This window comes from Ochotona princeps, chromosome 12 (genome assembly GCF_030435755.1).
Source record: "Ochotona princeps isolate mOchPri1 chromosome 12, mOchPri1.hap1, whole genome shotgun sequence".
Lineage (NCBI taxonomy): Eukaryota > Metazoa > Chordata > Mammalia > Lagomorpha > Ochotonidae > Ochotona > Ochotona princeps.
This window is the reverse complement of record NC_080843.1, coordinates 32,089,343-32,104,725: the sequence shown is the minus strand read 5'-3', so window position 1 is coordinate 32,104,725 and position 15,383 is coordinate 32,089,343. Positions and strand designations below refer to the sequence as shown.

Sequence of the window (15,383 nt, the reverse complement as noted above, 5' to 3'; positions counted from 1 at the left end):
ATTCTTTCCTTTCCAAAGAGATTTGGTCATTAATTAGATATAGGTTTACATATACTTCCTGAGATAATCAGTTCTGCTCTGTATGCGTTGACATAACGTATCACTGATGTGGGTAACACAATATGGTCATCATCTTAGATAAAATATATGGCTGTGTGTAGTGGCATTAAATAGCATAAATGTATATGTATTTGAGACCATGAACACATTAAATGTTTCAAATGTAACACTAAGTCTAAAACTGGAAAACCTGACATTTTTTTAATGATTTAAACTTTGTTATGCATTGGCATTTCGTCTGATTATCTCCATGTTTGCTCCTATAGTGACATTAAGCAGAATTTATTAAATATACACTAGGTGACATGATACCATAGCCTCGCAACAAATCTACTACATCTTGTATCCAAGATAAAATGCACAGCATATATCTGAACTTTTCAGTATTCCAGTGCTATAGAAATGTAAAACAAGGAATAACCAAGATGAAATCATTTTACCATGTCTTATAAACTTTAGCAAGGAGTGGTTCCATTATATGTTTGATGTAATTCCTTTAAAGTCCTTTTGTCTCACTGAGGTATTGTGTTTTATACAACTAGAGTTAAAGCAGGCAGGCCTACATGAAAACAATTGATTTGGGCTTGGAAGGTCAATGAGAAAATAGAAATTCATTTCTAACTTCCAAGCTACTGTGACACTGACTGACAACTAACTATATCAATTTATTAATTGATAAAGTGAACTAATAACAAATCCTCACTAAAATATGCTTTAAGTTCAAACCAGCAACTTCATCTTGATTTCAACTATTCCAGTGGAAAGCAGTGATGCTAAGCCCAGGATATTAAGTTTCCTGGTGCCATCATACTATATCAGATTTTTATTTACTGGCTTTATGTTATATTGCTCACATGTTCATACATTACAAACTTGTATATTCAGATATCTCAAACTTAATTAAACATAAGAAACAATGTAAAAAAATGTTGGTTATTAAACTTCTGGCATAAATATAGTGAGTTCTAGAAATAGAAGCCATACACTCCAGGGCATGGATACATGCCTTCAACACAGCAGGGAAGCTTTCTGGTCTATGTAACAATTAGAGGAGCAGTATATTCCAAAAGACTATGTTAAGTACTGATAGTAGAACCCAGTCCCTCTCTAATATAGTTAGAACTTATATGGATGATCGTCAGGGAAGACAATAGCACAAATACTAAAGAGAACAGGTTCATTTTAAAGCAAGAGTGGCAAAGGAAACAAATAAAACTACTCAAAATGACATGTGAAGCAGGCTTATACATGTGAATGAGATTAAAAACAGATAAAATACTCTACCTGAAACATTCTATCACATAGATCAACTTTTTAGAACTCACAGATTACTGAACAATAACTAAAGAACAACCATCACCCACCTACTTACATAAATGATGTACTAAAAACTCTGTTTTTTAAGAGTCACTAAAATCGATTTGCCACTTACAAGGTGATATCTTTGAGCAAAAGGGTGGGAAGACAGGTTTTCTTGCTTTTCAGCATCGGGTTAATTTTGCGTGTCTTTGTTACATAATGTCAGGACAAACTGATGAATTCTGTGTGATTACATGCATTTTACAGAAAAGGAAAACAGGATTGATTTATTTCAATGATGTGCCCATGTCACAATTTTTAATAGACATTTACTAAGGCATATTTCTTACTTAAAATCCTAAATTATTTCTCATTATTTCCCCAAGAAGTTTCATTCAAGAAGGTGAATCTCAAAGATTCACATTCAAGAGTTCTAGTAGACACAGAGTTCACTGAGAAATAGCATAGTGGTTAGATGCTACTCAATTTGTATTTTGCTTTGTAAAGAATTTATACTTGATTCTCAAGTGCTGTCTGATTGGTTCAGAAGTCTATTAAGGAAACTTTAATGTGATTTTCTTTTTGCCTAAGACGTGTGTTACTATCAAGCATTTAATAAAGTAAATCTACTGATCATTATGCTTAGAAGTAACCACACTTAAGTATTCAGTTAAGTAATAGTTTGAGAGAGCAGGTTTGGAAGAGAAGGGATCAGACATTGAGGACTTAGTTCACCCTTCACTTACTAAGCATTTATAATGTGATTATTATTTCATAATAATCTCTGGATGATGGGCACACAAAAAATCCAAGCTACATACAGCAGTAAGTGATAGAAGAGTATTTGGTTAATGAGAATGATCATCTCTTTACACAGTTATCAGAGATTAAAATCAGTGGAAGTATTATACAAACAGAAACTACATTCACAATATCAGCCTATATCTCAAACATAGGCTTTGTACTTTGGTTCAGTCTTCTCAGCTCTACTTTTGGTTCAGTTTTGGAAATGCAAAAAGAAAAAAAAAGAAAGAAAGAAAAAAGAAAGAAGAGACAATCTCTTCCTTCGAGATACTTTCTTCTGTTCTTCTTCATTATTATCTTTTAAGGAACAATATGCCAGCATTTGTCTTGACTCATTTGTCCCCTGAGACTGTTAGAACTTCAGAACCAGGACCATGTTTTGAATATTTCTGAATATTCACTTGAGTTTGACACTGCATCAGCTGGGGAGCAGACGCAGTCCTGCCAATAACAGATGGACCCACAGGAATAGTTCAAACCCTGAGGAGTGTTGCTCCCAGCATTATCCAGAAGTCAGTAATCCTCAGCTAACACAAAATTTAATTGTCTAAAATAGAGACTTTGGGTGTCAGAATAGTTTTGCTTAATTATTGCCATGTTTAAAAATCAATCAATGAATTCGACATATTTTGCTGGCACTGCTTGGCAAGATATCTTGCTGTCAAGACCAAGAATGAAAATCAGCACACGACACACTGATATATTCTAAAGATTGCATCTATATTTTAATATGCCATTGAGTACTTTTTGCTTATTTCAGTTTGGAGAGAATTAAACGACAACTAAATATAAATTCTCCCATTTACATATATAATTTCTGACAATTTGTATACATGTGGTAGAAACAGGTAGAAATAAATTTGCATTGCTTTAAATCCTTTCAAGAAACTGAATAACAGGATGCATGCTAAGGAACTGAAATGAATAACCCATGGCTGGTGAACAACAAGAAAAGGAACAGAGAGAAGTTGTCAGTGCAGGTGTGTTCACAGCTGACACACAGAGGAAGGACTATTGTGCTTCTAGACTTCCAATGTGAAAATCGGTTCAATGACATGAATATATGACACAGGAGGGCATCAACTCACAACTCAAAACTCACTCCATTTTGTATCCATTTGTCACTTGCACCTTCTGCAAAGTTTCCTGCAGAATCCTACGTAGCTGTGTATTTGAAAGTCCTCAGCATGCAGCTGCTATCACACAGAGCCATAGATTGGTGGCATCCTTCGAATTCAAAAAAGTACCAATACTTTTCTTTTTCCTCCCAGAAGAAAACTACTAAAAAGCTATCAGCAAAAGACATTTTCTTCCTATAAAAGATATGGCCATATTTCATCAATCCCTCAGTGTTTCTATTTTTCTCCTTATTGGAGTTGGTTTAATGAGAAAAAAAAAATCTAATTCCCTGAATCATGGTTGCTATTGTCTGGTACAAAAACTATTTTGTTTTCAGATTCAGTTGCTAGGATGACTCCCTGCTAGCTACTATGCCTACTGTGGACTATGCATTGGTTATATACTTTATCTGGTAGACAAAAATATCAGATCTTCAAAATCATCTGAGAATATGCATGGCTATTTCTATCAATTTATATCTAACTGGGCTAGTGAAAAAAAATATTACGCATCAGAGAATTGCAAGATGTTTTCCTGAATACTGGCATGAAAGTAAATACACATTGAAACTCATGTGTGTCGGGCCCGGCGGCGTGGCCTAGCGGCTAAAGTCCTCACCTTAAACTCCCCGGGATCCCATATGGGCGCCAGTTCTAATCCCGGCAGCTCTACTTCCCATCCAGCTCCCTGCTTGTGGCCTGGGAAAGCAGTCGAGGACGGCCCAATGCATTGGGACACTGCACCCGCGTGGGAGACCTGGAGGAGATTCCTGGTTCCCGGCTTCGGATTGGCGCGCATCAGCCCATTGCGGCTCACTTGGAGAGTGAATCATCAGACGGAAGATCTTCCTCTCTGTCTCTCCTCCTCTCTGTATATCTGACTTTGTAATAAAAATAAATCTTAAAAAAAATTTAAAATAAAATAAAAAATAATAGAAACTCATGTGTGTCTAGAATGAAATGCTGTGCTACAAATGCAAAATATTTACAAATGAAGCGAAAACGAATTCAAAAAGCACAGTTTGAGAAAGGACTCAATAGCAATTCCTAAGAGGATGAAAGTATCCACTTCATATTTAGCACATGTCATTATGGCAATGCTATATAGTCTTACAGATTCCTAGGGTATTAATCTGATTCATGTTTAAAGGAGAATTCACACATACTAACTTTCCTCTCAGGAGAGGTAAAGGTAAGCACAGCCTGTGTTGGCTAATTATCTTGAGTAATTGGAGTTATCTGAATGTAAATCTTTCTATTCTCATATATTTGATATTTGTATTCCTTTAGACACATACAGTGTTTCTGTATTTGAAAAATAGGCAAGACTAATTCTTTATGCTCTAAATCACTCTAATGTAGAGGGAAATGTGTTAGCTAGTTGTATTACAAAGCCTTTACTTCATATTTAATAGACACCTGCAATACCAGCATTATACAAAGCTCTCTACTTTGCAAATCTTTAAAAACCCCACTTAATTTTCAGCACTGATTTCCTGCAATCTAAGAGCTTATGAAGGGTTCACTGTGTTCATAGAAATCTGCAATAAGTGCCAGAGCTTCCCTGTCTGTGATGGCATTCATTTGGAGGTGAATCTCAAATTTCTATCACTAGCATGCTTATTTCTGAGTAAAATAAATATTCTTCATATGAAAGCTGAAGATTAGGAGAAAGAAAAAAAGAAGGCAGACTAACTAGCACTGGGAGAGACATATGCAAATATCAGCTCAATGACAATTCTTTATACCATTTACAATAGAAATTTAAAGACCCAAATACTCTGCAATCCATTAGTTCCTCAATACCCTGAAAGGGATTAGAACAGTTCCTAATCAACTGCTAACAGACTGGTAGAAGCCTGGAGACTGGATATTAACAAAGCAGTGTAATGTGAGAATGTAGACACGGTCAGATAAAAGCCAAATTGTGGAAGAATGCTGAAATGAAGGCTATTTTTAAAAATAAAGCCAATTGCATTTCCATTCTGTCCTGCAGCCCACATAATTAAAATCCATATTCCAAATAAGTGGTAAAGCTATGAAGAGATAATTTCAAGAACAGATTATTTCATACACTTTCCTGATGAATTCTGGAATAAGCACACAAAACATCTAGAAAGAATTGACCAGATTTGTCTCAACCATCTTGCTGGTGTTTATATCTTCGCCATTTATCTGCAAAGGTGGTCCCAACTCCAACATATTCAGTGTGATATATGCATGCGGCACTATAATCAATCACACTGTTAAAGATCAATGGAACATATGTTTCCCATGTCATTTAAATAATAAATACATAAAAGTAGATGCATAATAAATGAATTCCAGTTCTAATTTTCTTAAAGTTATATATTGTGGCTTAGGAAATTCTAAGGATTCTGTAACTGTTTCGACTTACAGAAGATAAAATGTCAATAGACCAAGATGTCAGCGAAGGAAATTTGGATGGTTTTCATCATCACTCTCTAGCGTTAAGGAGGGACATTTAATTTACTCAGGAATGTTGGATTTTAGTGAATTTTGGCTTACGTGGAAGAGAACACAAATCAAAAGCTAAGTGTCAGTCACAGCAATGTATCTTTCTAATTCTATGCTTCTGATGACAGCCCAAAACGTTTGCAAAAAACAAAAGCCAAAAGCATGTGTTCTTTTCCAAATGAAATGCTTGACATACTTAACACTTTTCTGAAATAAGCAGCAATGGAATCTTAAACACAAGAGTATAATCTAGTATATTTGAGAGACCATATTTATACATCTGTACATATTTCTGTAGTTTAATTCAATTTAGGGAGTACTGACTACTAAAAAGCCATAGACATTGGCAATAATCTTACCTAGAAAGTTTGACTGTATGTCTCTTTCCAAGATTACAAGGAAGCGTCTCCTGATATCCCCAAAGTTCTCACAAATACACGCTGTTTCATCAGTCATATCTAAACAAGTCTGATATTTTCTAGGTCTTAAATTGTAACAAAATCTGGAAAAATGCTAAATATTAAATTGACCATCTAGAAAAACAAATTTTAAAAATCAACATTAAATAATTTTAGCCATATCCAACCCTAGTTTTTCTGATGTGCTAATAGTAAAATATCAATTTAAAGTTTCAATAATAAGAGATCCTTATCAATAAAAATGTCAAAAAAGTCATCAGAGAAACACAATCCGCTGGACTCACAATTTTGTCTTTAAGTATACATGAAGTAATCATTCATTTCAATGTCAAACTGACAATATTAGAAAAGGTAATAAACAAAATAGGGATTTCACTTGGCTCCAAAACTTTTGTAAACATCCATACTTGTACAGCTGACCCAACATGACCACTACTCATTTTCATCTGATGAATTTCTGAATTCCCTCAGAGCAAAACAAATGATTAGAAACTAAAAAAACCAAAATCGCAAAATAATTTTGTTAGCAGGCATTAAAAGAAAATTATTTAAGTAAATCACTTTCATATAGCAATGCTACATGTAAGAAAAATAATGGATTTGCCTGACCCAATATTTTGACTCTAATTTATAAATTATTATAGCTATAACAATATGACAATCATTGCCAAATGAACCATAAATTCACCTTGATTAGGAAAATTATTTCAAGTTTGAGATTTTAAATTGAATCGCCATCTCATTTTAATACTTCATATGTTGAGTTCAATATCTTTGCTACTCCAAATAGGTAAATGATTGTGGAAATTATTTAAATAGAATATGCATACACCATAAAAACTCAGCATGTCACTACAGGTAGAGTTTTTGCAAGGTATTTTAACGTTAATGCCTGTTCTATCTTAGTAGATGTTGTGTCATTTCCATCTAAAGGGGATGTGAGTACATTATTTCTAGAAGATGGCTGCAGAATTTAGAAAAAAATAAAGGAATATTTTAACTACAGCAATTATGGTTCCCGTGTGCAAAATGTACAGGAATTAGCAGACATGTCTATGCTTTTACAGTGGCAATATTTCATGTTTATTCCCCTTGAGTTGATCAGCAATCCATGTCAAACTGTGTCTTGAATTCCTCAGCTCAGGAGAATGAAGATGAAATAAAATCCGATATTTGTTTCACAAATAAAGAGGAAGGAAGACCAGCTTAAAGAGAATTCCCACTCCCATTGTCATTTCAAACACGTGAATCAATATCCCAGGGATCCTGGGTTCTCAACTGACTTTTTATTCACAGGGCATTTAGAAAGGAGAATGAAATAAAAACCACAGCCAATAATATTTGCAAGTAATTTGCATTTGGGGAAGCAGTTTTTCACCACATGCCACCACATTGTTACCACTGTCTATTCTGAAAAACACTTGTTGAAAACATCTTAAGGATTTTGGTGGTTTGCTCCCTTGATTTGCAACTGCATTTTTCTTTCTGACTGTTCTAAATGTAGTTCTATATCTATTTTGTGCATTTTACATGACATTATAGCATTTCAGTAGCTATTGCAAAGAATTATTCAGACATGAAAAATAACTATGTATCTGCTAATATGAGAAGTACCTGATGGGAAAGATGGATGTAACCTATAGGTGGCCCCAAGTGCATTAATGTAAGGTTTAATAGGGAAAGCCGGATGTAAGGGAAATCTTTACACTACTTTGTAATTTCTTGTTTTATAAGTTTAAAGTATTATGAAAGTGAAGTTTAAAAAATAGATGCAATGTGGTATCTCTAAACGTTTTAGGACAGAAATAATTCTTTACATGCTACAAAAATACAAAGCACACATGAACATAGCATGCATACACATTTCTAAGAAATTCATCAGCAAATTAGAAATGTATACATACACAAAGGCTCTGTAAAGTTGAGGTGTTTAAACTCTAAAATTAATATTTGATTTAGAAACTTAAAGATGGTTTATCCTGATTTAAGAGGAAGTGTGACTCACACAGATTGTTTTTATCCCTTAAAGAAAATACCTAACGTAAATAGGTTACATTTTTAACTTTAACAACATCAGTATACCTATACTCAAACCTCTAGAAAAAAGCACACTGGGGCCAAGAAAATTAATTCCCCAAATGCTGTCAACTGTTTTGGGAAATAGCAATAAACAGCTTACTGTAAAGCCTCCAGCTACAATAAAATGACTGTCAATAAATAGGCTGGGAGTTGGGCTGTGCAGTCTAGGTCCTATGGAAATGATAATACGAAAAAGAAAAGAGCTCACTTGTCTTGTTCCAATATGCAAAGGCCATGATTCTCAGAGTGTTGTCCCTGGATTATCAACATCAATATTATCTAGAAACTTGTTAGCAATGTAAATCCTCAGGTCTGAATTCAGAGGTATAGTATTCTAAACCACTTGGGATGGGTATCAAAACTTGTGTTTCAAGAAATGATTCAAATGATACTGAAATATCCTAAATTAGAAAAACTTATATTTTGGAAACCTACACATCAGTAATACAGTTTTCCTTTAAGCAAATACTCCAAAATATATATCATGTAAAGCCCTATTGGAATTAGGTTACCAGCGTCTTAACCTTACAACAAATAAAGTTGGCTGTTTAAATTAACATATACCCCCACAGAATCTTTCACTGAAAAATAATGCCAACTTTCAAACTGAATGCCAAGGATTCTTCAAAAAATATGCAAAAAATAACTTGTGAAAATGTTATTATATTCAAGAAAGAGCAAAGTTGAGTAAGAGAATAAATGAGAATGTGATTCAAGTTGTTTCGTATATTCTTTGCAAATTAATATAAGAGAAAAACAGTAAGGGCGCAGGCAGGGGAAGTCAAGTAAAATAAGAAGACCTTTGCCAGTAGCAAACTTCTGGTGCGAAAGTCAAGCATGTTTTCTTGATATGGAGTGTAAATTACTCAAAGTTAGCAACAATTTTGTTTGAGAACCTTATATTTTACTCACGTACCAGTAAGCAAAATAAAACAAAACAGTGTTTCTCCTAATGGTACATCTACCTAGACAAATACAAAATTGTGCAGACAATATATAACTGTATATATTTATTTGAAAACTTTTTAGCCATGAATGTTATTTTTCCAAGATTGTGTGGTTTCCCAATTCAGAGCAGATTTTGTGTAAAAGCCACTAACTGAAGTAAAGGGACTAAGGACTTTCTTAAAAAAATATTTAGCTTTACCAGAATATGTTCAAATAAAAACATTGCTAAAAAAACAAAGCTTTAAAGAGTGGTAATATAATTCATGTCCCTCATTTACATAAAACAAGATTCTTTTTCCTAATCTACACAAAGCTATGTGCATCACCACTGCTTCCCAACTTACTTTCAACACTGCTATTATTTAACACCACACTTGTGCTTTTTTCTGCATGAAAACTTCTTAAAGGTATTGAGTAAAGCCATTACAATGGCTTTTAATCATAATGGTGAGTTATAACTACATTTGGGCGATAGAATGTCTACAGGAGAACTGAAAAGATACACGTGGTCATACGGAATGTTTAAAATACACTTCAGTTCCAGTTAAAGTATTACTCAGCAACCTATTTGAAAGATTACATCATACAAACATTTTAAGATGAACCCTCAATAAAAGATCTTATCCATACTTTGCTGAAATGCATTTAACATTTATATCACTGCACTCTACTGAGGTTCAGCTACTCAAAATTTAGAAAAAGTGGGTCTGTACACCAAAATTAATAGTCATTACATTTACACAAAAAGAAATGCAATGTGGGACATCTCTAAGTACACATATATGGAAAACAAATTTTGGATTTACATGAAAAGTAAATCATAGTGTCTACAAGATTCTATGCAAATCACGGAACATGCATATTGTGAACCTTCACAATCAAAGTAAATTATAAAAAAGATTCTTGCATCAGTAATTTCCTAATTAAAACCCCTTTAGTTTATAAATGATTTTTTGCTTATCATAATTAAACAACTTTAACCGATTTTATAAGTATTCACTAAGACTGGGAAATTTCCAAATGTTAAACATCATCCTCTTTTCAACTGCTGATAAACATGAAAATGTAAGTAGCTGCAGCCTGAACTTCTAAGACTGTCACAGTGTCCTCTAGAACTTCCAGACTGATTTCAGTGCTGTCCTCTATGTTTTCAAATACAAAGCATATGCACCTTTAAAATGCTGTGGATATTTAACACTTGGTATGGAAACTTCACTTGTAAGATCATAAGCATTATACTTAATATTTTGGGATTCTCTGTGTGAGTCCATTGTTTAACTAACTCTTAGAAGCAAAACAGTGAAGGTATAAGGTCATTACAACACAGTAAATAGTGCAGTTTGTGAAATACCTGACTCTACCTCAGAAAAGGAAAACTCATTATCAAAAGACTAATCAATGCCTACCAAGCCTTCCGTAAACTAATTTTGTTAGTTTTCTGAAAACCTACATGTCTGCTGTCTTAACAACTGCACGTGGGACATCACCAGAAGGACATCTAGTCCAAGGCAGAACTTGGATTACAAAATCCTAAAAAAGTTGGTATTGTGAGAGCTAATCACAAAAGAGCAAGCGAGTGAACGTAAATACTAGTTGCTCCAGAGCAACTATCATTAAATAAAAGGTATCTTTGGCTGTACTTCCAGTTTGATCCTTCCCTCCACCCCACCTTGCTGTGGTACTGCGGGACTGGCACCAGGCCAGCACAAGCCACATGATACCCTAGTGCCATCTACAGGCTATCATCGACATTCAAATTTTGTGGCAGAAGACAAGCACCAGTGAAATAAATTAGACAGCGCTGAATTTAAATCTTTATTAACAAGGAATTATTAGACCTAAGAAAAACTAATTCTGGATTTGGTTGAAATATGAGTTTCTCAGCCTCTTAATCCCTCTTCATATGGCATATTTCACAGTTTAAAATGAGTTATGACAGATCACTTAGGCATTACTAAAATGAGAGAATATTTACAATGGATTCATTCTTTGCTTGATAAATCAGTTCTATCAAAGAGAATGCATTCCTTTTTTTTCTTTTTGAAAGAGTATTTGGCCATTGTCGACACTGAAAATCTTTCCATTAAACACCCAATTTGCTAGAGTACAATAAAATAATTTGAAATCAAAAGACTTTCTGTATGGCTTAGTTGTAAGCTATCAACAATCATGTGCTTCACAGCTGATGTACATTTAAAATTCTACTATCTCTTTTAGAGACTAAAAAAAAAAAATTAACCCCTTTAGCAACCATAGTTCCAACGTAATTGCAGTCAGACCTTCAAACGTCACTTATAACTTGAGATTTGAAGGTGACTTTTTAGATCAAAAGGTAACATGAAAATCTTGAAGCAGTCAATTTGGAAACCCCAGGAGCAGAATTTGGCATATGAGGACAGGTTTTCTTCTTCAGCAAACATTATCCTGGGACATTTTGGAATAATTTCCTCTTTTCATCTTTTGCCATTTGAAGGAAACTGGGAGGTTAAATAATTCTCAGAACTCAGAAATTTCAAAGCTGTTCTAAAAATTCTTGACTGAGCCCCAAAGGAATTGAAAAGGGGTCAAGTTTTTTTTTTTCCCCTCTCCATACGTATGGTAAAGTTAGAACAAAACAATAGACACATTGGCACGTTAATACTGGTTGGCTGGGCACTTGTATGCAGTACTTATAGACCAGTAAAAGTGCTCGTTTACCTGTCTGGTGTGTAAGGGGCCCTTTGTCTTGAAGCCTCCTTGGGAACTGCACTCTGAGGCACTGAAGTGATCTGAACTAGTGGAAGAGCGTTTGGAAAGGGTGTCACAACCCCCGACAAAGGTGTTGTCCAAGGGGAGTTCCTGAATCACATGGTGCTTTTTCACGGAAACTGGAGTGTCTGGTTTGAGATGGAAAGCAGGCTGTGGAGAGGCAGATTTGTAATGCTTGGCCAGGTCAGGGCTGTTGGGCTTGAAGGTGGTTGGAGGAGCTGGGCCCCAGTCAAATCTTCCTATGCTTTGCTCCTCCAGCTCAGCGGGCAAGCTTATGGTCCCATTGATAGGTTCGTGAACCGCGTCATCGGGTTTGGACTCTTCGATAGTAACAAAGTTCAAAAGAGAGCTCTTGGGAGACTTTCTTTTCTTCCTTTTCTTTTTCTTATTTTGCTTGTGCTCCTGGTTGGGGGACATCCATTCGGCACCTTGCTTGCTCCTCTGAGCAGCTTTGAACCTGGAGGCATGGCGGCAACGCACCAGAACGGTGACGAAGATCACAACTATGACCACCATGGCACCTGCAACGATCGCTATCATGATGGTGAGATAGTCCTCATTTTGGTAGGGCTGGCTACTATCCCCTATGTTCCTGTCCAGGGGAGTCTCCATAGTCCTGCGGATCAAGTCATAAATATAGGAGGCATTTCCAGCTGTGTCGTTAACATAAAGAAAGACAAGCACAAGTGTGTGCAAGGACTTAGGGTACCCCAGGTCACTGATGTTGACCACCAAACGATGCAAACCTACATCAGTAGGTGCCGGCTTTTCCTCCAGAGTAATGTTACCTGTGACCGGATCGATGCGAAATAAACCTTTGTTGTTCCCACTCACTATAGTGTACTTCAGCTCAGCATTCATTCCAGTGTCAATATCCACTGCAAAAACTTCAGCTACCACAGAGCCCGGAATGGCCGAGAGCGGCACCAACTTAAAGGAGGTGTTAGACGGTGGAGAAATGACAACAGGACTGTTATCATTGACGTCCATGACATTGATGGTCACTTTCGCAGTGGAGGAACGAGGTGGCTGACCTCCATCAGTGGCTTTGACGTCAAAAGTGTAGGAACTCTGCTGCTCTCTATCGAATGAGACATTGGACTTTATGACTCCCGAGTAGGGATCCAACACGAAATTATCATTGTCATTTAGGATGGAAAGAGTCACAGCTTTATTCTCGCCAGCATCTGCATCTGTCACTGTGATCACCCCCACAGTACTATACTTTGGCAGATTTTCAGAGACAAAAAATTGAAAGTGATTATGAGTAAACTTGGGGCTATTGTCATTCTCATCGAGAACAGTGACTATCACAGCCGCTTGGCTTTGCAGGGGAGGGGTCCCATTGTCCCTGGCAGTGACTGTAAAAATGAATCGCTCTTGTTCTTCTCTGTCAAAGACTCTGGAGGCTGTCAAAACTCCTGTCTTTCGGTCCAGATCAAAGAAGGAGGCATTCGGGCCAAGCTGATACACAATGTCTGCGTTTTTCCCACTGTCTTCATCCGTGGCACTAATAGTTGTTAAGTATAACCCACGTCGATTGTTTTCAGAAACTGACAGCTCAATTACAGGCTGGCTGAATATGGGTGGGTTGTCATTTTCATCCTCAAGTTTAACCCTTACCAAGGCAGTCTGATTTAAGCTGGGCTTCCCAGAATCAGAGGCAACAATTTTAAAGCTGAATTCTTTGGTGCCCTCATAGTCCAAAAGAGAAGAAGTCTCTAACAAGTACTGGTTGTCGTACACGGCCTTCAAATGAAACGGGACTTCTCTCTCAATGAAACAGATCACTTTGCCATTCACATCTGTGTCCTTATCTGAAACTGTGATGAGGGCAATCTTTGTATTAACAGGATCTTTCTCAGATAAATACACTGTGCCATTGATGGGACTTATGATGTACCTGAGGTCTATGTTAGGAGGGTTATCATTTACATCTGTGACATTGATGGTCACTGTTGCTCGAGCAGGAGTGGAGCTGCCATCACTAGCCAGCACTGTCACTTTGTGAATGGCTGTCTCCTCTCGATCCAAAGACCTCTGAACTGTAATCAGGCCAGTAGTATTATTTAAAGCAAAGAGTCTTTTGGTTGCAGGGGCGACCTGGGCACCAAATATATACCGGATTTCAGCATTGCTGCCTACGTCTGCATCAGTGGCATGGAGCTGGATGACAGACGTCCCCACGGGAGCATTCTCAGGGATGTGCACCTCTACCTGACCCTCTTTAAACACGGGCCTGTTGTCGTTGACATCACTTACTGTGACCTGTAGGATGGCCGTGCTGGATTTCTGTGGAGTGCCTCCATCCTCCACTTTGATTTTCATCACATAGGTATCTTTCTGTTCTCTATCCAAGTTTTGCTGAACAATCAATTGCGGCCACTTCTCTCCCTCCGGAGTTTCCACAATATCCAGTCCAAACACACTCTGCCCATTTAACAATTCATAATGCTGCACACCATTGAAGCCTGTGTCAGGATCGGTGGCTGATGGGATTGGAAAGCGGCTGTTGATCAAAGTGTTTTCCGGAATGGAAATATTGATGACAGGAGATGGAAACATGGGGGCATTATCATTGGTATCCTTGACAACAATTTTTATTTTGATCAGCCTGAAAAAGTCATTGGGGAGGATCACCACCTCAAGTTCAAAGAAGCACTCATTCTCCTCTGCATATGCAGCTCCAGCACACAGTTTTTCTCTGTCTATTCTATTGGAGGTTGTGAAAATTTCTCCAGTGCTGCTGGACACTTTCACCAAAGGGGCATCCCCAGCTTTTGAAACCAGTCTGTAGACAAGGCTGGCGCTGGTCCCTGTGGCAGCATTGATGTGAGAAATGTTCAGATCCTTTGGTATGTTTCCTATGGGCACATTTTCAGGCAATTCCTCTCTAATAGTGTAAATAAGTTCTTGAGCTATTGCGGAATCCAGCCTTAAACAGGCAATCAGAGCAGCCAACAGGTAAAAATCCCTCAGGTCCATGATAATGTATTTATTTTCCTTTTGCTCGATTTTAGAGTTTAAAGGACTCCAATGAGGAATGATGCCCGGATGGCATGAGGAAGTGGGCATGGACTGGAGGATGCATTACATCTCAGCGATTATTTGGAGACCGCCACTGTCAACACAATCGCATATACAGTATTATTCTTCAGTAAATACAAACACATTGTCACAAAACACCACACCACATTTGCCACTGCACATTGGTAAACATGGCAGTTTGCTCTGGCTCTGTTTGCGAGTTAACTCTGTGGATAAAACATTGCATAGTGTGTGATTGTTGCATTTGTCCAGAGCAAACGAATTTAGCTACTTGGGAAATAAGGGCAGCTGCTATTTTTACCTCGATTTGCCCACGCTCTTTTTGAGACTTCTGTTGAATTCAAAACATGTGTCCTTGTTCTCCTAGCTCCGTCCCTCCCCC

At 36.9% G+C, this 15,383-nt stretch overlaps 1 protein-coding gene across 1 annotated transcript; it reads right to left on the bottom strand.

Moving 5' to 3' along the window:
- Positions 1-11,010: 11,010 nt before the first annotated feature.
- PCDH9 (protocadherin 9) lies at positions 11,011-15,068 on the bottom strand. Its single transcript, XM_058670668.1, has one exon. The coding sequence runs from the start codon at positions 15,026-15,028 to the stop codon at positions 11,840-11,842; it is 3,189 nt and encodes a 1,062-aa protein (XP_058526651.1). The 5' UTR covers positions 15,029-15,068; the 3' UTR covers positions 11,011-11,839.
- Between the last annotated feature and the right edge of the window lie 315 nt (positions 15,069-15,383).